The following is a 21,417-nucleotide window of genomic DNA, read 5'->3' as shown; positions in this document are numbered from 1 at the left end:
ATTACATCTGATCTTCTGCCCCTCTTAATGGAGTTCGGGGAGACTGGAATAACTGATTTTGTTACCTTACTGAACCTAGTCACCTAGCTGGGGGGTGATGACAAATTTCCTGGCAGTTCAGTTGCGTACCCATTTTAGACATAGACCTAGGGCTCTATCTATGAAATCGATCATATGCAGATGGATTAAAGAGCATTTTTCTTGTTTTCTGTTTTTATTCCAAGTACTGTGATCATGTTTAAAGTCAGAAAACTATCCACAAATTGAATTAGAGATAAAAACCACACCTGATACAGGTCACTAACAGACACCTGCCAGGCACTTTTCTTTCTGGAAATACTGAAGATTTCACTTATCTTTAATAAGCACTTAGGGCCATTCCATTCATTTAAAATATCAAGGGGCTACCTTGAGAAATGCCATTTATGGCTGAAATGTTGGTGTCAATCAAGTTAACGTATGCTAAATTAACGGACTTGCCCTAAAGTGTTTCCTTATAAGTGAAGGGTTCAGCAGACTCTTGAGTGAGGAGTGCAAAGGAATTGTATGTTGAATTCAGTCCTGTGTTGGGGTTGATCCTGCTCCCACGTAGGCCTTGTGTCCAAAAGTTCATTGACTTCAGTGGCTCAGGGTCAAGTCCATGTTGGGGAGGGAATGTGTCTTTGCTTGAAAGCACACATGAAATAGATGTTCATGAAAATACCTTTTAGTTGGTTGCTTGATTGATTAGTATGGCATCCACTGGGTTAATTTACTGAAACTGTTATCTAGACACTTGCTTCTCTGAAGCAACTTAACTCCCTGCAAATAAAGCTGAGTTTGGATAAGTATAGTCAGCACCTTTTTACCAAAATGGGGAAATGAAGGAGATAGGCAGCTTAGGAGCTGGAACATACTTTTGAGTGACAGGGAATGGTCTGGTGCTTCCTGAATCATGGAATTCAGTTGGGTAGAAACAACAGATGAACAAAAACCTTCATATGCTAGCAGGACTCAGTTACTTTAAAATGAACTCAGAGTATGCTGCTGTAGTCCTGGTCTAAATACAGATGCAGGTTGAGCTACCTGCTGCTTGTTGGATCCTTGTTATAAGGCAAGTGTCTTAGCTGAAGCATACTATGAAATTGTTTCTATCTCTATTTTGCTGTGTTAATCTCAAAAGTTGCCTGTGAGTTTCACAAAAGAGAAGACTATAGTGCAAGGGATGTATATGGAAATTCCCATAAGAAGTATCTACATCAAGGGTGGGCAATCTACAGCGCGGGCCAGATCTGGCCCATTAACTATTTTAATCCAGTCTTTGAGCTCCTGCTGTGGAGCAGGGTCTGGGGCTTGCCGCACTCCGGTGCTCCAGCCGGGGAGCAGGGTCAGGGGCCACTCCGCACAGCTCCCAGAAGCAGCAGCCTGGCCTCTCTCTGGCTCCTACATATAGGGGCAGCCAGCGGGCTCCACTCTGAATGCTGCCTCTGCGGCTCCCATTGGCTGGGAACTGCAGCCAATGGGAGCTGCAGGGGCAGTGCCTGCGGATGGGGCAGCATGCAGAGCTGAGCCCCCTGGCCGCCCCTGTGCGTAGGATCCAGAGCAGGGACATGTTCCTGCTTGAGGTAAGCACTGCCCAGAGCCTACACCCCTAAGCTTCCCCCAGTGCCTCAACCCCTGCCCCAGCCCTGATTCCCCACCCTCCAAACCTCTTGATCCCAGCCCAGAACCCCCTTCCACACCCTGAACTCCTCATTTATGGCCCCAACCACAGCCCTCCCCAACTCCAACCCCAATTTTGTGAGCATTCATGGCTCGCCATACAATTTCTATTCCCAGATGTGGCTCTCAGGCCAAAAAGTTTGCCCACTCCTGATCTATATGAACAAAAATATGCCCAGAATACTCTCATGTATGCATCATGGCAAACTCTCTTGGCACAGTCGAGCCTCAGAGTTACAAACTGACCAGTCAACCACACACCTCATTTCCAATCAGAAGTTCGCAATCAGGCAGCAGTAGAGATCAAACAAACAAACAGAAAAAAGCAAATACAGGACCAGACTGTGTTCAATGTAAACTACTAAAATAAAGGGAGGGCAGCATTTATCTTCTGCATAGTAAAGTTTCAAAGCTTTATTAATTCAATGTTCAGTTGTAAACTTCTGAAAGAGCAACCACAACGTTTTGTTCAGAGTTACGAACATTTCTGAGTTACAAACAACCTCCATTCCCGAAGTGTTTGTCTCTCTGAGGTTTTACGGTAGGGGGCTGTGGGAATGGCAGAATGAACACATAAATGTATCGTGCTAAGCTTTACCTCACATGGCCTCAGTTTTACTAAAAACGACACCGTTGTGCCTGGGGGCAGGCAGACCTTGAAAATTAACTCTGTGATAGGAGGATGAGCTGTTTCATAAAACTGGTCATTTAGAGCCTGTCTACACAGTAAAAACTGTGCTCAGGCTTGTCTACCTGAGCTACTTGAATCCAGCTAGTGCAGGTAACAGAAGCAGTGAAGACAGCACAGCATTGTCTTCAGCACAGGTAGTACAATCCTGTCACAGCTCCTAAGTACACACTCGGCTTACTAGCCCATGCTGTGTTATCTTCCCTACAATTTTTACCTGGGCTAGCTGGATTCAGGCTAACGAAGTGAGCAGGTCCATACATCGCTTTTGCTGTGCAGACATACCTTAGATGCATAACTGGCCACGTGTGCATGCAAATACCCAATTGGAGCTCACCCGTGCAGTGCTTGCATACAGAGCTGAGTGCTGCCATCTCTGAAAGTCCCTAGCCACCTAGGATTTACCACTGTTAAATGTAAATACTTGAATGTAGTATGAATTTGGCTTCTTAAAAATGGGACACTTTCTGACTCTGTGCTCTGTTAGTGGTGTTTTTGCATAAAGCAGTGCAAAAATCACAGTGTGAGGCCATTTCCAGGGATTAATATGTGCTAACTATCTCAAAACAGCCTCCTAGGGACAGATAAGAAACGTTTTGTGCACAAGGTAGCTTTTTACAAAGAACTGAAAACAGCACATACAGATTCTATTGTTCATGAGTGCTCCAGTGAAACACCAATAAATGTTGCAAAACAAAAGCCTTTTGTTTATATGAATACAAGGCATTTCTGGTAAACTTTCCTTGTGCTTTCCCTCTCCTCTATTACTCAGTATGTCTGCCTCTATCTGTATTCCTGCCTCAACCCCCACCACAATCGGTTGGATTCCTGAAGTAGATTGACACACTTCCTGTATGCCAGTTTGGGATCTGTGTGAGTGCAATACAGTGGTCTGTCCAAGTATGCTTCCCCCCAGCCCCCTGTCATTTTTAGGCCCTCTCTGGGGGATCTGTATTGGAGATTATGGTCCCTGGCAGCTAGGGAGCTGCACAATATGCTCAGATCGATTTGTCTCTCATTCCAGAACTAGTTTGGTCTGAACTCCAAGCTCCATTTGGCTGTCTGATTTTGCCCCATCACGTCCAAAGTGAAACTGGTCCGTGGGAATTTTAGGATGGGGCTGAGGGGTGAAGCTCACCAGCAGCAATGAATATAAACTTCTCTGGTTATTCTGTAACACTAAAGGGTCTGCATAGAATATGTAACCAATACTGTAACGCTGAATGCTAAATCTTGGTGTTGCTGTGGTTTTAGTTTTTCTGATTCCTTTAATTTCTTCTAGTTATGAACCTGTTTCAGTGATCACACACTTCCTGTACCCTAAAAACTGAGCTGAATCATGAGAAGGTCAATAGAAATGGACAGTTCCCATTCTCCACGGTCCCCCTACTGTTTGTTTAAAGTCTCAGAGCTGCCCTCCTATGTTCTTTCCTTGCTCATCTTCACTGCAGTGTCAGCTCGTGATACACCGAGTGTTAGCCCATACCCAACTCCCGTGCACTCCCACAGGTCAAGTGGTGGTTTATACTCCATTTAGCTGATCCATCCAGAGGTGTGGATTATAGCTCAAGTACTGCTGACTCTCAAGCTAATACTGCAGCAGGGAAACAGCTGCGCTTTGCTGCTAATCCGATCAGTGTGTGCCACTGTAGCATTTGGCAGTGCAGCTGATCTCACTTTCAGAGCCCTCTGACCTTTTTATTCTTGTTGTTTCATTTTGTCCATGAAAAAAAGATTTTGTTTTATTTCTTTTTATTACATTTACTTGAATAAAATACCTCAAATGACCATATGCAAATAAACAGAGAGTAAAAATCCCAATTTGAACATATTACATGATTTTATGAGGTGTTATTCCATGGTGTTGAAAGGTTTCAGAAATTAAAAGCTGACATAAGTTTCCCTACATTTTCTCTTTCCATGGTTTGTTGTCTTACAATCAATGTATACTTTGGGGGGAAAAAAACTTGCCATAATCTACACCCAAGGATAGCCAATTATTTTTTGCCAGGGTCCAGATTTCTTAGTCAAGGTGTAGTCAGGGTCCAGACGCCAGAGAAAATAATGCTAAAGTAACAATAATAAGTTAATAAGACTTTGTGGTCTGTTCAGAAGTGTTTGACAGTCCACATGTGGCCCGCGGTCTGCCTCTTGCCTACTGACCTACACTACCCCTGGCCTACGTTAAGCACAGGACACATGAACCACAAAAATATGGTATTGGATAAATTGGCATTCTGGTATCAGAGTCCAAACCTACGTTGGTGAGTGCACAATCTGTGACTTTTCACAAGATGTTGAACCACTCACATTATAAAGACGTGTGTGCAGGTGCAAACTCTCCACCCCCATTAGCCACCCCAAGTCCCCCCTGCCCTTGAAATTAACTCAGTACTTCAGCCCCCAAATAACTCGCCCATCTCCATCTCCATTCAGTGCCACAAACCCCATGGGACATCATGGCTCTTCCCAACCCCTACTGCTTCCTTCTCCAACTCTCCCATGCCCTTTTATGCCCTCTCTCCCATTGAATCTCACCCCCTCCAATCCCCATTAGCCCTGGTAACCATTAGTCCCAGGGACCCTTCCCCTATCTCTGTGTCCAACAGAACATGGTCATCTGCAAAGTCAAGATTGTTAAGTTTTTCTTTATTCTACATAAGTCCTGCAGCTTCCATTAGTGTTGCTCTTTGCATCACATAAGCTATCACAGTGCAGGGAAGAGAGGTGCAACCCTGACAAACTCTGCTGATGATCTTAAACCAATTGCTCTCTCCCCTTCATGTCCTTACACAGCTTTTTGAACCTTCATACAGTCTTGACCAGTCTCTTTCTAGGAAGCCCATAGAGTCAGAAGATCTACAGCAATTCTATGATTGTTGTGGCTGGGCCATGTATAGGTTAGACTCTTCTTCTGCATCTGAATTAATTGACCTGGTCTTGTGGAGCTAGTATTAGAGACTTTTATGCATTTAGAGCCAGAGGTCCTGGATTTAGTCCCCGCAGATGACCCAGCCATTATGCATTAAGCCTGAATGAGAAACCCCTGTGCTTCAAACCCAAATCCATGCATATTTCACTCTCCCCCTCAATACATCACACCCTGCCACTCCCTCCATAGTTCAGCTCTGACCCCCAGGTATAGCTCTGTCCCCCACAAAATGAAATTAATGTGGCCTACCCAGCCTTCCTGTAGGGCTTCACTGCTGTTTCTTGCTTCCCATCCCATCCTCTGAAAGGAGCTCTGGGTTGAAGACTGATGTAGTGGAGCTGGAACCTTGAGCTGGTTCCATTATGCCCCACTCCTCTGCAGCTGGCCATTCTGCAGGGCTGGCTGGGCTCAGCTCCCCGCTGTGGGCATTTTGACATGCCTTGCTTTGCCACTTCCACTCCATGGCTGACCTTCCTGCTCTGTCCCTCCTCTCTTGTTAAAGGAGCCAGTCAGTGGCTCCTCTGTGCATTTTTCCTGTTCTGTGGAGAAGGAGTCAGTGGCACTCTGTGCACTTGCCCTGACTATACGTGTAGAACTTCCCAAAAGCTGGACCTCCCCTTGCAGATGATTGGATTTTGTGAACCAGCCAGTTAGACACCATCACAATAGAAGGAGCAAGGAAAATGCTTCTTAGTTCATTCTGGCAATTCTTGTTTGGGTTCTATTGGTGATACTAGAGAATGGTCCATGGTGTGGTTGTTAAACATGGTACCCAGTGCTGGCCCTGCTGTTCAATCTTCAGGGTGAGACTCACCATGTTTGGTGCAGATTATACTGTGTGTGGGCTGGCAGGTGCATGGAAATTTTCTGGTTTCAACCCATAATGCCCCTTGCTTAGGCTGCACACCAAAAGGTGCATGACTGAGATGCCTTCATACAGCATTCTCTAAGCCCAGTTGGATACAGAAACTCGTTCAGCTGCTTTGGTCTGCTTTGGATCAAAACTTCATAGTTACTTAAGAGACTTTCCGTTGACTTTCACTGGGATTTGTATACCTCAATTCTTAAGGTGCATATGTAAATCTTTCTCCTACACTCCATGTGCCCACTCCTCCCAGTTATGAGCATGCTCGGGGCTTGTATTACTTAATACAGCCCTGGTCTACACTGGGTAGGGTTAGAGGGAGACGAGAGGGATTGATCAAAGTTACACAACTTCAGCTACATGAATACTTAGATTGATTTACCGTGGTGTCTTGACCGTGGGGAGTCGACTGCTGCCACTCCCCCATCAACTCTGCCTGTGCCTCTCACTGAGCTGGAGTACAGGAGTCGAAGGAAGAGTACTCAGAGGTCGATTTATCGCATCTAGACTATTTGCAATAAATCAATCCCCGCTGGGTCGATCGCTGCCCACCAATCCAGCAGGTAGTGAAGATATACCCACAGAGTGTGTTGAATGAATCAACTCTAATGATAGCAATTGATAGTGACTCCCTAAAAAAAATTATAACACAAGTTTGTTTGTTTTTTCTGTAGGTAATAGTAGATACACCAACCAGCCCAGTAACCAGTGGACTTCCACTTTTCTTTGTGATTATTGTTACAGCTATCAAACAGGTAATGTTTTCGATTCATGAGGGTGTGGGCGTGAGCAAGAAATTGCTACAGTAGTGTGTGTGTGTGTATTTGCTTTGGGTTTTTAAGTATGTTCGTGGCAGAATGAATGAGAGAGTTTTGGCATATAAAGACATAAATACTTGATTCTACATATATTTGAAATAATAGAGGGCCAAGGCTTGAGGAACACTATCAATGTGAAATCTATTTAACTTCAAATTAGAAATAAAAAAGTAATTTTGGATACTATGCCGAACCTAAGTTCTCTGTCCAATTTTTGTAAATTTGATTGCATTTTCTCATTTTCAGTATGGCTTTTGTGATGTGTGTGTGTGTGTTTGTGTGTTTGTTTAAAGTTATGTTGTGAGCTATTGCTCTTGATGGTTTCCTCTGCATTCACTGCACTACTGTAATTTATTTCTTCCTTTTTAAAAATGCACTTTGGGCCTGATTTGGAGGTTAAAGAAGTATGATATAAATCTAGTTTCTATTCTACTCTGAAGTCAATGGAAAAACAGGAATGGTTCTATTCAAACAATATCTGGTCCTGAAAACTTGTAGACCTCGTTCACTGAGTGATGTTAAAAACAAATTAACTTGCATTATTTGCTGTTTTTCTAAAGGGAATCAGTTGGGGAGTGGAAAGGAGTGCTAGAGTAAAATCTGAATCTGGCTTTTGTATTCTTTAGCTGAGACTGAAGAGAGTCTTTTCCTGCGTTAGACTGGAAAAGCGAGAATAACGGGCACTAAGCATATTATTCACATGATCAGCATATTCTTGCCAGCCTTGAGAATAATAGAAACACGTCACAGCAATTTAGATGCTCCTTGCACGCCGTGCCTAAAGATCAGTTTTGTGTGTGTTGTTTTAATGTGTTCTGAATCTGTCAAATGTAGATCTGAAGTTTTTAAAAATTAACGTGGTTCAGATGGAGCTATTCAGGTCGACATTCTGACGTGCATGAAGGAGCTCCAATGACTATGTTTAACTTACTTGCTTTTTTATCTCCTCTCTTACAACTTTTTATTAATTTATTTACTTCACTACCTGGGCTTGACTGTGTTACCTGTATATTGGTGTGTCTAGGGCTATGAGGACTGGCTGAGACACAGAGCTGACAAGGAAGTAAATAAAAGCAGTGTCTTCATTGTTGAAAATGCAAAGCAAGTGAAAAAACACAGCGAAAAAATCAAGGTAACCATTAATGGAAAGAGAGAGGTGCACCTGTGAGCCACTGGGAAAACTCCCATTGATGTGGTAGCAGAATCCGCCGCTGTGGCTGAATACTTGAATATGCTAAGGGCCTAATTCTGCAGTTGTTACTTTTTGTCTTCCCATCCTCTTCCCTAAACGTCAGTTTGTTTTCAGACTGGAACCTTAGGAGCCATTCCAGTTAATAACCAAGTGCTTGCTTGGCTTTTGTCTGGTCACTTCTTTGAAAGGCTGTCATGCATGCACTTTACTGGTGGGGCTGATGAGTAACTGATCTCTGATCATTTTTCATTTGGTGGCTAGAACAGGCAGTCTTTCCTTTATCCCTAACTTCCCAAAGACGTCTGGGAAGATGTCTGCTAGCAGAGATTCTGATTTATCACCTCTCACTGTAGAATGCTGGATGGCTACTTTCTTTTTACTTTTTTATGTGAAATTGTAAGGAGGTGTCTCTTGTCCTAGTCTACTGCCCTGCTGAGTTGGGCTGACCTCTCAGGCCAACTCCTGCACTTGGATACAGGTGTGCAGTGCTAGTTGAAATCAGAAGGAGTTCTGGTTGTTGGAGGGCCAAACTGGCCCAGAGTGCCTGGGAGACAGTGGCCCTCTGTGCTTAGAAAGGGTCTCTAGCTAACAAGTAAATTTTCAGAGCTGGGATGGCTCATTAAATCTGTGGTGGAGGTTTTTCTTTGGTGCTGCAATATTGGGATAGAACGCAACAGCGTTTGTAAGAACAAATACTTGCTAGTGGCTTGTTGTAACAGTTCTTGGGGTGCCCAGGGCTGAGTCACCTTGTTACCCTCAGCCTCCAGCAAGAGGGAGTCTCGTGGTAGCTGGATGTGAGCTCCCTGATGCCACCAGCTGTTCAGTCCTCTCCTCTGGGCTATGGCAGCCCTTGCTTTGCCTTGCAGATCATCAGTAGGTGTACCCTAGTCCCCAGGCCTCTTTGAAATGTCTCCCCGTAGCGTTCCGTTCCTCCTCCACCGAACACTCATAGGTTATGTCTGCACTACACAGCTTTGTCGCTACAGCCGTGCTGCCAAAAGTCACACAGCATAGCCACTGTTTGTCTGCTCTCCTGCCAACAAAAAACTTCCACCCCCAACGAGCGGGGTTAGCTTTGTCGGCAGCAGAGCGCTCCTGTCTTGAAAGACACAAGTTTTGTTGTTCAGTTGCCAGTGTAGACAAAGACACAGTAACACCAGGTAAGCTGTCCCCCGAGGAACAGAGCTTGTTTGATTCCATGGAGGATCAGCTACTGAGATATTTATGGGGATCTCATTTTCATGAATGTAATCGTACTTCCTTAGCTACAAGATAAAGAGAGTTCCTTTTGCCTTTTCCTTTATAGCCCCAAAATTCATTGTTAGTCCCCCACGTCAGGATGACCTCCTGAGGGTTTATTCCTTGGTATACTGACTTTGTATGCAAATAGAACCTCCATTCTGTTGGCTTACAACGCTTAATTTACATGTGGACTGATGGAGACAGGTGATTATATGGTCTTCATCTGGCAGAATCCCATTTATCAACCCCATCTTGATTCAGACTTTTTTAGTAATGTATTTTCAGTTTATGTATACGTAACTTCTTCCATGGCATTTGTACAGATATATCACCTCAGTGTTAATGACCACTATGAGCTTGGCTTTCATTGAAGACCCCACATGACGTTCTTTATGGAGAAATAGCTGTAGTGAGTTTGTCAGGCCTGTCAAGAGTTACCGTGACAGCGCAGTGACCCCTTTGCCAGTTGGCACTGAGAGGCTGTTAAGGTCACACTTGTGTTTTTCCTCTTGGAGTGGAGGGAGATGTGAGGCCTTTGAGCAGAGGGTTTTGTTACACGTTGTCAAGCACATGGCTCAGGGTCCCTCAGCAGCAAATGAAATGAAGAAAAATCAAGAAAATATAAATTTAAAAAAATGCTACTTATTTGGGTACTATCTTGAGTGTAAAGAAAACGTCACTCTGCTCCATCTCCTCACAGCAGGTGCCGTGTCCCCTCCATCCAGTAATGAGTATTTTCCAAAGCTAGGTAGTGAGCGAACATAGTGTATGCAGCAGCTGCTACAGAATAGTTCTAATTGAAGAAAAAGCTTTCCACTTGGCAGTCTAGTAGAAGGGTCCGTGTGAGAGCTACATGTATGAACAAGGGCTATGATGGGTAATTATCAAGCATACTGACAGATAAAGGAGAAAAGCCAAGATCTGTAGTCTGACTACATTACTACATTTCCACTCAATATTGAAATAATATCATAACTTTGATAAACCCCTTCCAAAGGGCCCTCAAACTTCAAATTCCATTGCCCTGCAAACAATCCCTGCACAGGGGTCCTACTGAAGTGGATGAGAGTTGTTAAATATGGAACCATTGTAAGAGAGAGAAAATGTGCAGGTACTGTCTTGCTATTATTATGCCGTACTAATTGGATGACAAATCATCTGGGACAGTTGCACAATTGCAGTACTTTTTTTTTGGTGGTAAGCTTAGAAAGCTCTTCAAATTCCCATGATTGGAGAGGATTTTTCCTCTTTCTTGTAGACTTGGGTAAAACAGGATAAACCAGTTAAACCTTTAATCATCTCCTTCAGGGCCTGATGCAATGAATCATTAAAAAACCACAGTTGCATTCTTTCCAGGTTGGCGACATTGTAGAAGTGAAAGCAGACGAAACTTTCCCCTGTGACCTGATCTTTTTGGCATCGAGTAATGACGATGGGATCTGTTACGTCACGACGGCAAGTCTGGATGGCGAGTCAAATTTCAAGGTAACAAGAATGAAAACACGTCACGCAGGAGTCCAGAGTGCAGCGTCAATGCATTGCAGTGGCTTCTCTGGGCTCCGATTTGTTTTGTTTTAGTTGCAATTGAAGTCAGCCTGCGTGTCTGTCAGTTCAGTTTGAGAACGCTTTGGGATCACACATTTGGATTGTGAATTGATTGTGTTTAGCTTCCATTTCCATTTCCGTTTGGCTCTCTCATTCAGTTGCTCAACACTGAAGTGCGCTCTGTATTTTTTTTTGGTGTGTGTTTTAAATAACTGTTTCTAATGGCACTGTTCCAAACTGGGTTGGTCTTGACAGATATACCTGCATGCTGTATCGTTTATCCTGCTAAAGCAGGTTACCACTTTCATCTTCTGCACTCATGTAGAAAGATCTAATGAATTAGTAAACAGATCACTGCAGTTTCAGCTGGCTTATTATAGCAGTCAGCCATAGTGACCTTTGCAATTGAGATTTTATCAGGGCTTTCACTCTATAACTGCCTGCTTTCACTCTCTCTGCACTTATGAGTAGTTCTCCCCTTTTTGTGACTGAAATTCTTCATGCTTGATATGAGCTCCTAGGTGTATTGTTCTGGATTGTTTCACAGAAAAAGCCTTCTAGTTATTTAATCTATACTCTGTTCCCATTGGCAGAAAATTTTAAGATGCATTTTTTCATACTCATGACTCAAAAGGGCTGAACTTTGAGATTTGAAATTGTACCAGTTGGGTAGGCCTCACTGAGGATGGATTCTTTCTCTAATTTATTCCCTCTACCTTTCTCCCCCACCTCTCCAATTGAAACCCCCCTCTAAGGATATGAAAACTTGGTTTCACTCATGCACAGGACTAATTTGTGCTAACATTGGTAGCTGTAGAACTAAGTGTGGAACAATGTTAGTGTAGAATTCTTCCAACTCCCACGGAAGTCAGTGGTCGTATGTATCTTCATTCGTTAAAAGGGTGTTGGATTACGTACATGGCTAATATCTATATTGATAGCCATTAGGTAATGTAGAAATGTATGCATGGAAGCTGGTTCTGTGTTGAAATATTTTTGATTGTATAGAGTTCACCAACTCTTTAGAAGTGAGCCTCTCTCCTGTGCATCTTATGAACTTCACAAGCCAAGTAGTGCTGGGTCTGCAACCTTAGTGGATAGGTTAGCAAAGAGGAGTGGAGCTTTCAAGCTCCACAGCCCTAAAGTACACCTTCCTGTATTAAAGCAGGTTTAAATGTATGCCATAAAATATACAAGGATGTGCAACACGGCTGAGTTAATTTCAGAACCGAAACACGTTTCCTGATTTTGAGCATTTGATATGTGACACTAAAGTTCTACAATAAACATCTTATATTGTTTCTGCTTGGTCATTAGCGGTTGTCTCCTGGATGCTGATTTACAAAGAAGAAAACTCAGAGTTTAGGGGACAGGGGGGAAGAGTGAGGAAAATGGCAGAACAACATAACTGAGCCTTACCTGTCCTGTGGGTGGTGTGGAATTTTTAATGTAAGACACAGACATTCTACTACAAACTCATTTAACACTGGTATTAAAAATGCTGTTAATTCCCACCTATAATTTGTGTACTAGAGCTGTTTCTCCCATCAGTTGCAGGAAGAGGAATCCGAGGCTAAGAAGTGAGAAAGCGTTTAGTTAATGTGTTTATGGAGACTGATTAAGGCAATATATCTTGCTGACTGAAGTTTAGAACTCTTAAGTAGTTTCTATAAATAAAACTTTAAAACAGCGAATTGGAGTCTTCCCAAGCTTTCCAATTAGCTATGTGAGAAAGGAACTCGCACAGCAGTTGATGCTAAGAATAGCTGTTGGTTCTGTCAGTACTGCTCCTGCTCCCCTAGCAGCAGACCTATCTTCTAATTACCTTCAGAAGCCGCACCGGGCAATTTCCTTAGAGGAACTGAACACCTGTTGAGCACTTGCAGCTCTTTCTTGAAGTAAACAAATGTTGCAGGAGTTTAGTATGCCTTAGGACAGCCCTGAAGGAGGAGTATGTCTCATAATTGGCAGGTGCAAGAGACCTCACTTATTAAGTAACCCTCTGTCTTACCAGAGCAGTCCAAAGTATTTCCTAAGCATATTAAATTCCAACCTTTTCCACTTTTCATTAGAGGACCTTTCCCTCTCCTCCCTTTTTGTCCTTAAACAACTGCTGGGTTACTTCAGTGGTCGCTTAAGACAAGCCTCATTATACATCAGTGTTTTAAGTACTGAGCTATAACTACTCATTGGGCGAAGACCTTCTCCGTGTTTGTGCTTCAGTGGAGTTGTGTGTCTCCGTAACAGCTCTTGTTGCTCTCTCCACCTAGACTCATTACGCAGTGCGGGATACTACTGGACTCCAGACAGACGACGACATTGACTCCCTGACTGCCACAATTGAATGTGAGCAGCCTCAGCCTGACCTCTACAAGTAAGTGCGGGAACAGCCACTACTCCTGGTACTCAGCTGATCCTTGTCATTGGTCCATCACTTGGTGCCCTTTGAGCAAACGAACTAGAGCACGGTTGACACCTGTCTAACAAAGCAGTTTAAGGGAGCCGCTGAATTCTCGTTACAGCTGAATAGGCTGCATCTGGAGTTCAGAAGAGGGATTATCTTCATGTTGTCCACTAGGAATGAAAGGCTTTTTAAGGTAACGCTTGCAGATGTTTCTGGAGAATTTACTGAGCTGTCCAGCAAAGCTCCCTGGAAATTGGACTTCTGTGACAAAGCATCTGCCCTGGGAGGTGCTAGTGCACCAGAGTGTCACTAGCCCATTTGCCTTTACAAACTTGGGTGTAGGCCTGCTTAGAAACATGGCTTTGTTACCTTTTAAACAATTGTAAGGGTGGAAACCCATTGGCACCCTGGCCCCAAATCAGCAAGGTGCAGAGAACAGCCTCATTCTAGTCAATGGGGCTCCTTGCACACTTAAAGCTCGGCATATGCTTAAGTTCTTGGTTGGATCATGGCCTGCATAATGTGTTCTTTCCAAAGCTCCGTCTCTCTAAGAGCATAAGACTCAGATGTCTTCTAACCTCATTTCTTCACACCTGCCTGTTGTGTGACGATCCTCATGTTAGTGATGGCTCCTTGTAATGAAATATACAGCAAACATTAGTTAACAAATGTCCTCTTATATATTTTGATCACAGATTTGTTGGAAGAATTAACATCTACAGAAGCAACCAGGAGCCTGTAGCCCGGTTAGTTCACTGAGCTCATTGTTACTCATTGTAGATATTTGTTTCCTTTGTTATTTCTTTATTGATAGTTCCTAGCATCCTGCTTATCAAAGAGGAGTTGTGGAGATTAATAGGCCTGAAATTTGAGCTTCCTTATCCTACCTTTTTTCTTTCATTTTGCAGTTTGGTTTTATGTGGTAGTGACTTGAGAAAATTTCAGTCATTCCGAATGAGGGATCCCTTGGTGATTACCAGTTCTGTTCATTCCCTCTGGGGCACCTGGCATTGGCCACTGTCGGTAGACAGGATACTGGGCTAGATGGACCCTTAGTCTGACCCAGTATGGCTGCTCTTATGTTCTTATGAGGGCAGCAAGCCCTCTTAAAAATCCCTACTCTTCAGCTGTGACAGTCTCCAACAAATGCCCCAGGATGTTGTGTGTGTTGGGTTTGCCGATGTGGGAGTTTACAGGATGTGAGCAAATGTGCAACCCTCTACATCCTCTGTCACCTGTGCTGGAATGATCCTTGTGAGCTGGCAGATAAATGAAACTGACAGGCTCCCTGCTCTGTGAGCTCTTGCAGGGCAGGATCCCTCATCAGTTTCACTCTGGCTGACTTGCTAAAACAGAACCAGAAGAAGCAAAGAGTGATGTGCTCACAACATCTGCTCTCCAGCAAACACAGCCTTTGCTTTGCTGAAGAGCTAGGGTTTTAATGAGGTGCAGCCTGTGTTTTGGGTGACCAGTACATTTTCTACATCAGTGGGACATAATAGAGGGTGGGTGAGAATGTAGATTTCCTGAGGGAAAGGTTTTTGATTGGGGGTCTGTCAGATAGGCTGTTTGTGTGCACAAAATGTTTTTTTTTTTTTTTTGCCCCCCTAAGCAACATATGTATATTAGTTTGCAAAACTGTTTTCCCTATTGCTATTTATTTAGTGAGTACAACCATGTGCTCAGAGCTGTGTAAAACCTGAACACAAAGACAGACTCTGCCTTAATAAGGTTGCACTCTACAGATAGCACAAAGAAAAAGACACACTAGAAAGTCTAGAGATGACTGACTTAGTCTGTTTATTCCACCTGTGTATTGTAAAAGCACATTTCATGCTAACATCTTTGTATATATGTCACAGGAGAAAGTACCAACAGTGCTGCAAAATTAACGGGCCAAATTTTAAAGTAGAGAAGAAAATCAAACTTTAATCCAAGAAGCAGTGAAAGATAGATTTCAGATGGAAGTGGCAGCAAGCTTGTCCATTAACCCAAGAGTTTTGGAAAGTGTTACAAGATAATAGATAATAATAGATTCCACGGCCAAAAAGGACCTTTGTGACAATCTAATCTGACCTCCTATACAGCACAGAAAGCGACAGGAGGGCTTTGAAAACCAAATGGTCACCTCTCAGCCTGCATTTGTAGTGCTTGTGATGTTTCTCACTGGTCAAGCGGAGATGCAGCAGATGTGCTCCTCAGATTCTTAAGTTGAGAGACTAATGGTGGACTCAAATACTGACTGCAGTACAGAACTTTTGAGGGACCCTTGAAACCTGACATCTTGATTTTTGAGGATTTACACAAACTTTTCTTGCCTTTAAAAATTCTGCCACCGGATTAGGATTAGAAGTGGAAAGGGCAAGCGGTCATGAAGGGAAATAAGAAATTAATCCAACAGACAAAGCAACATGGGAGCAAAAAAATAAGTTAAACATTTTACAGCATCATCATTTTTTTTCAAGATGCTCCCGGGGGCTTAGCACTCTTGAAAATTAGTCCACTTATTTAGGGACCTAAGTATAGGTTTTAGACTCTAGCATCAGGTACTTTATTCTTGAAAATCTTGACTTGAATTCTAAAATGAGTTAGACAGTGGAGAGTCTGAATACTAGTAATACTTTGTGTGATAAGAGATAAGAAACCACAAATGTAAATATAGGTGTGAAGGCAAAAATACAGTCCCAGAATAAACAAATCCCTTATTTAAGAGGAAAAAAAACCAAACAAGTCCCCAGAATGAAGTGTCTTTACAGTATTTGGGTTTAAAAGACTTCTGCTTTAGCTTTGTTGAACTCTGGGTATAAAATTTAAACAAGTTGGAATGAAATTGTTCGTAAGCAATCTGATTCTGTAACTTTTTCTGTGTTTAGGTCTTTGGGTCCCGAAAACCTGCTGCTGAAAGGTTCTACTTTAAAAAATACAAAGAAGATTTATGGTGAACACCTTTTTTATTGATAGTTCTGATGGATCACTGAATGAAGTTAGCAAACAAATCTAAATGTCTGTCATAGCATCTAGTGATGGAAATCTCCTGTCTACAGTGCTTCTTTCAGTGCTCAGTACATAGCTCATGCTCACACACAAGTTAGTGAATTAATTTTGAGAGTAAAATTTCATGAGCTACCATGTCAGATGTTTAATTGAAATCTGAATATGTTGACCAGGATCTTCAGAAATTACTTGTGCTTTTTGAGAGCCCATCTTGAAACTAAAGCTGGGTGAATTTTTTTTTTTTTTTTTTTGGCAAATAAAATTTTTGCTGAAAAAATGCTGCTGTTTTTTTCAGGGCTCCGAAACTTTTGAATTCTCTTTCAAATTTCAAAAAGAAGAAAAAGGGGGGGTAAATAGGGCCAAATCAAAATGAAAATCCCCCCATAAAAAGTCATTTTGAATTGACCAAAATGTTTTTGTAGATTCAAAATAATTAAAAAATAATAATTTTGAATTGACCTGGAATGTTTTGGTCAATTAGAAATGATTTATTTTTTTTTTAGTTTGTGATGGACGAAATATTTCTGAAGACTGCTTCTGATTAGAATCACTGCAGATTTTTTCAGCTCAGCTCCTAAACAAAAAAAAAAAAAATCAATTATTCACTCAGATCTATTTGTGACACCTTTAAAGAGGCCCAGCGCAGCCCTTTCTGCAATGTAGGGACCCCTTTACAGTGTCTTAAGTTGTAAGTCCCCTTTGAAAATTATTGGCCGTACACCCAGTACTTTATCTCCATCCACTAACACCTGTAATTCTGTCCAAAAAGCAGTAAAGTTTGTCTGACAAAAATGTATCGCTTATAAACTTCTTGCTGCTTACTGCTACTGGTTCCACTATCCTTCAGGGAACCAAATTGAGCCAAGGTGTAAAGGGCTGTAGCTCCATTGAAGTGAAGTGGATTTGCACCTGCTTACACCAGTACTGAATTTGGTCTAGATTTTTCAGAGATTCTTTTCTCTTCCTTCCCAGTATTTGTTTCCTTTTACTTTTGGCAGGAGTTGGACTTACAGGATGCTAACTGTCAGTATCACATTCTGAGTGGGTCTTGTGCTGTATCTGCTTTTCTCCTTATGTCTCCTGCTCTTCTCTCTCTCACCCAGGCCTTTTCAGAATCACTATCAGGACTGCAACACATTTGTTTGCCAATTCCACTAATACCCTCGTATATACACACTTATATGCAGCTATCTTTTTTCCCCCTGTCAGTTTGTACAAGCCATTGTGATAGATGAAAACGTTTGCTAAATGTAACAAACTTTGTTAGAAATAAATTATGCTCTGGGAATCTATTCGGGAGTTCACGCCTCTCATCAGCATTCACATGATTTATTGTGGCACTTGTGTTAGCATTATTCCATACCACTGGGGATTCCTTGCTTACATAACAATGCTTGACACTTGGGTAATTCCACTGTCTGTGGATAATGACTCTAAAACACTGTGCAAACGTTAATACACCTCACTGACAAGTGAGAGGTAGGCTTGCAACTCAGAAAGGGAACGATTACAAGTGACGCTTTAATGTTCTGTAGGAGTTGCGGTTTATACTGGAATGGAAACAAAAATGGCTTTGAACTACCAAGGAAAATCACAAAAACGGTCAGCTGTAGAAAAGTAAGTGTGCTTCAGAAAAAGAAAAGTTTATAACAACTGTTCGTTTCCTTATGGGTTCATTTGTGCAGAAATAATCCCATCATTTGCTGCCTTTTTGTTTCTGATACACTCTCTGTAGAAAATCTGTATATTGGGTTAAGCATGTCTCTTAAAAAGCTGCAACATTAAGTCAGACTTTTAAAAAGTATTACTCCAGGCTTATGCTTTACTCTACTGGGTGAGAAGTATTACAAATCCTGGGTTTGACCCTAAAGGTCAGGGCTGTCAGAAGCAGTACTCTAGAGTTTCCCTTTTAAAAACAAGAATAGTCTAATCCTGATTGCTTGCATGATTGACTATTAGAAATAGCTGCATGGATTTTAAAAATAAATGTATTTTTCAGATCAATCAACGCCTTCTTGGTAGTGTATTTATGCATCTTAGTGAGTAAAGCTACGGTGTGCACCACTCTGAAATACATCTGGCAGAGTAATCCATTTAATGATGAGCCATGGTATAACCAAAAGACAATAAAAGAAAGAGAGACGTTCAAGGTAAATGGGGTTGTGTTTCAGGATCTCCTCCAGCCTTATTTATTCTGACAGTTTTGTTTAATCTGTGAACCCCTGTCTTCCCTGCATGTTGTTTGGAATACATACTAAGGAAAGTACTGTCAATCTCTAAGCTCTCTTTTTCCTTTTGCTTGTAATTATTTCCTGTCTCAGCTGCTCCATGCCACTCTTTTTTTTATGTGCAAGAATGCTTCGGAGTGGTAGGGCAAAACGCAGCTGAGGAAGACTCAGATGCTAAAGCTGCCCACGTATTGGTGTTCTTCTCATACAGAACGTGTGCGCCAACCATTTATGTTTCTAAATGGCTTCTTCTTATTTGCTGACAAAAGACAGATAAATAGAATTTTGACCACCGAGATGTGCTTAAACACAGTAGCACATGCTTGGTCCATATCTGAACTCCAGCCAGTTTTTCAAACTTGAATATATAAATTTAGACTGGGGCCACTTTCATTAGGTGTCTAAATATGGATGTAAGTGTTTGAGGTTTTAGGTAGCCAGGCTTGAAGAAGCTGGCCTGGTGTCTCAACTTACCTTATTTGCTGTCAGAGTTTTAGGAGACCTTGTGATTTCGCTTACAGCAGTTGTACGGTAGTGTAGCGCTCCTGACATCAAAGCAGTTTCTCCTGATTTAAACTTGTTCAAGTGAGATCGGAATCAGGCCTTTAGTATTTACAGAACGGTGTTTGGATACAACGTTGATTTTAGACAGTTCTTGTGGTTGTGAATAAAATGCCAGCATGAGCCAAATTCTCTTCAGTTACAACTCCGTGCAAGTCAGTGAGGTTGCCAAGATGGAACTGAGAGCAGAATTTGGTCCATTTAACCTTAGTTTTCTCAAGAGTTTTATTTTTCATATCAAGTTCTCTTTTCACCACTGAAAATAAAATCTCATCAGAACCTTGAATTTGTTGTTGTCAATGATGCCTGTATCTGGCTGAGTTGGATATCTGATTGGTACATGCTGCCTCTTTTTATTTTTCCTTTGCAGATCTTAAGAATGTTCACAGACTTCCTGTCATTTATGGTTCTATTCAATTTCATTATCCCGGTCTCCATGTACGTTACTGTAGAAATGCAAAAATTCTTGGGCTCCTTCTTTATTGCTTGGGATAAGGAGATGTATGATGAAGAAATCAAGGAAGGGGCACTGGTGAATACCTCGGACCTCAATGAAGAACTCGGTCAGGTCAGAACATGCTCTCCATTTGTGCTAACTTAAAATTGGATGCATGGACAATGTCTCATGGTAAAACTGTGCAACTCTTCCTTGGACTAAAACAACTGTAGTGAAATCCCTCCTGTAGAACCTGTGGGCCAGAACTTCAGCTATGAAGCTAATTTGGGCCATGGTGCTACTTAGAGCAGTTTCGTGTCTGCTTTTAGTTTCATCTGACTGCCTTCCATGGCCAGGGGCTGTTCTAGCAGCCAGGAATCACTGGAGCATAGAGGCATGCTAACCATGGGTATAGTAGTTTCATCTTCTATCTGTGCTTTGATTAGAAAACAATCGTCTTTGATTGGCACTTAGAGAGACAGATGATGTTGTTTATTTTGCTTAGTTTCCTATTGATAGGAAGCTCTGATGCAATATTTGTGTGGATTTAGATTTGTATACAATACGTAATACCCTCCCTTCTGATGGTTCTGCTCACCATCCTAGAAACATCTAGGTGCTTAGGGAAATACTCCAATATCCAGAACCTGGAGGCATAAAAGCTCTGGAGTATTGATCCAAGTGGGGGATTTATGGCAGTGGTTCTTAGCCAGGGGTACGTGTGGGGGTTCTCCGGCGTACTTCAACTCATCTAGATATTTGCCTAGTTTTACAACAGGCTTCATAAAAAGCACTAGTAAAGTCAATACAAACTAAAATTTCAAACAGTGACTTGTTTATACTGCTCTATATGCTAAACTCTGAAATGTAAGTACAATATTTATATTCCAACTGAGTTATTTTGTAATCATATGGTAAAAATGAGGAAGTCAGCAATTTTTCAGTAATCGTGGGCTGTGACACTTTTATATTTTTAGGTCTGATTTTGTAAGCAAGCAGTTTATAAGTGAGGTGAAACTTGGGGTACACACAAGAGAAATCAGACTTCTGACAGGGGTACAGTAGTCTGTGAAGGTTGAGAGCCATTTTTATGGTTTATGGTACCATTAGAGGAAGTCTGTTAGAAGTGATTTAATCCTGCTCTGTTGTCACTGTACCAGATTAACATTAACTTTTTAATGAGACCATCTAAAGTAGAAGTTAAAAACCTTACTCTATAAATTAATGAAAACAAAGAGAAGTCACATGTGGCTGCAAGGCAGGACAGAACATAAGAATGGCCATACTGGATCAGACCAAACGTCCATCTGCCTGGTACCCTGTCTTTCGATAGTGGCCTACGCCAGGTGACCCAGAGGGAATGAACAGAACAGGTAATCATCAAATGATCCATCCCCTGTCGCCCATTCCCAGCTTCTGGCAAACAGAGGCTTGGGACAACATCCCTGCCCATCCTGGCTAATAGCCATTGGTGGACCTATCCTCCATGAACTTGGCTAGTTCTGTTTTGAACCCTGTTATAGTCTTGGCCTCAGAGAGAAAGAGAGACCTGATTGCTGTATTTGTGCCAGCACTGCAGCCTTCAGCAGCTCTGAAAAATCATTAGAAAGTCAGTGCTGCATTCTCCCTTATTAAAATCATTCTCCCTTATTAAAAACCTTTGTCTGTCTGCTAATCACTCGTCTACCTGTCAAGATATAACTGTAACTATTTTTGGTGGCAGTTTAAGTTGAGTGTGCTACTCTTTTGCTTCTGAAAACTAGATGAGCTTATAAACTGCATGTACAATTTCTATTGTACATGCAATTTAC

General features: G+C 42.1%; 1 protein-coding gene across 5 annotated transcripts in view; it reads left to right on the top strand.

The window, feature by feature from the left end:
• ATP11C (ATPase phospholipid transporting 11C) overlaps positions 1 to 21,417 on the top strand; it is a 113,184-nt gene that overhangs the window by 52,934 nt on the left and 38,833 nt on the right. For all 5 annotated transcript variants that reach the window (XM_050964844.1, XM_050964845.1, XM_050964841.1 and 2 more), the window contains 9 exons: positions 6,861 to 6,941; positions 8,029 to 8,136; positions 10,795 to 10,923; positions 13,254 to 13,357; positions 14,083 to 14,133; positions 16,261 to 16,325; positions 17,917 to 17,998; positions 18,381 to 18,531; positions 19,541 to 19,738. In XM_050964844.1, coding sequence (XP_050820801.1) covers positions 6,861 to 6,941; positions 8,029 to 8,136; positions 10,795 to 10,923; positions 13,254 to 13,357; positions 14,083 to 14,133; positions 16,261 to 16,325; positions 17,917 to 17,998; positions 18,381 to 18,531; positions 19,541 to 19,738 — 969 coding nt within the window. The remainder of the gene's footprint in view (positions 1 to 6,860; positions 6,942 to 8,028; positions 8,137 to 10,794; positions 10,924 to 13,253; positions 13,358 to 14,082; positions 14,134 to 16,260; positions 16,326 to 17,916; positions 17,999 to 18,380; positions 18,532 to 19,540; positions 19,739 to 21,417) is intronic.

The sequence above is a fragment of the Gopherus flavomarginatus genome, chromosome 8, assembly GCF_025201925.1.
Source record: "Gopherus flavomarginatus isolate rGopFla2 chromosome 8, rGopFla2.mat.asm, whole genome shotgun sequence".
In the NCBI taxonomy this organism is placed as follows: Eukaryota; Metazoa; Chordata; order Testudines; family Testudinidae; genus Gopherus; species Gopherus flavomarginatus.
Note: the sequence above shows the minus strand (reverse complement) of the source record. Positions and strands in the feature narration are given on the sequence as shown.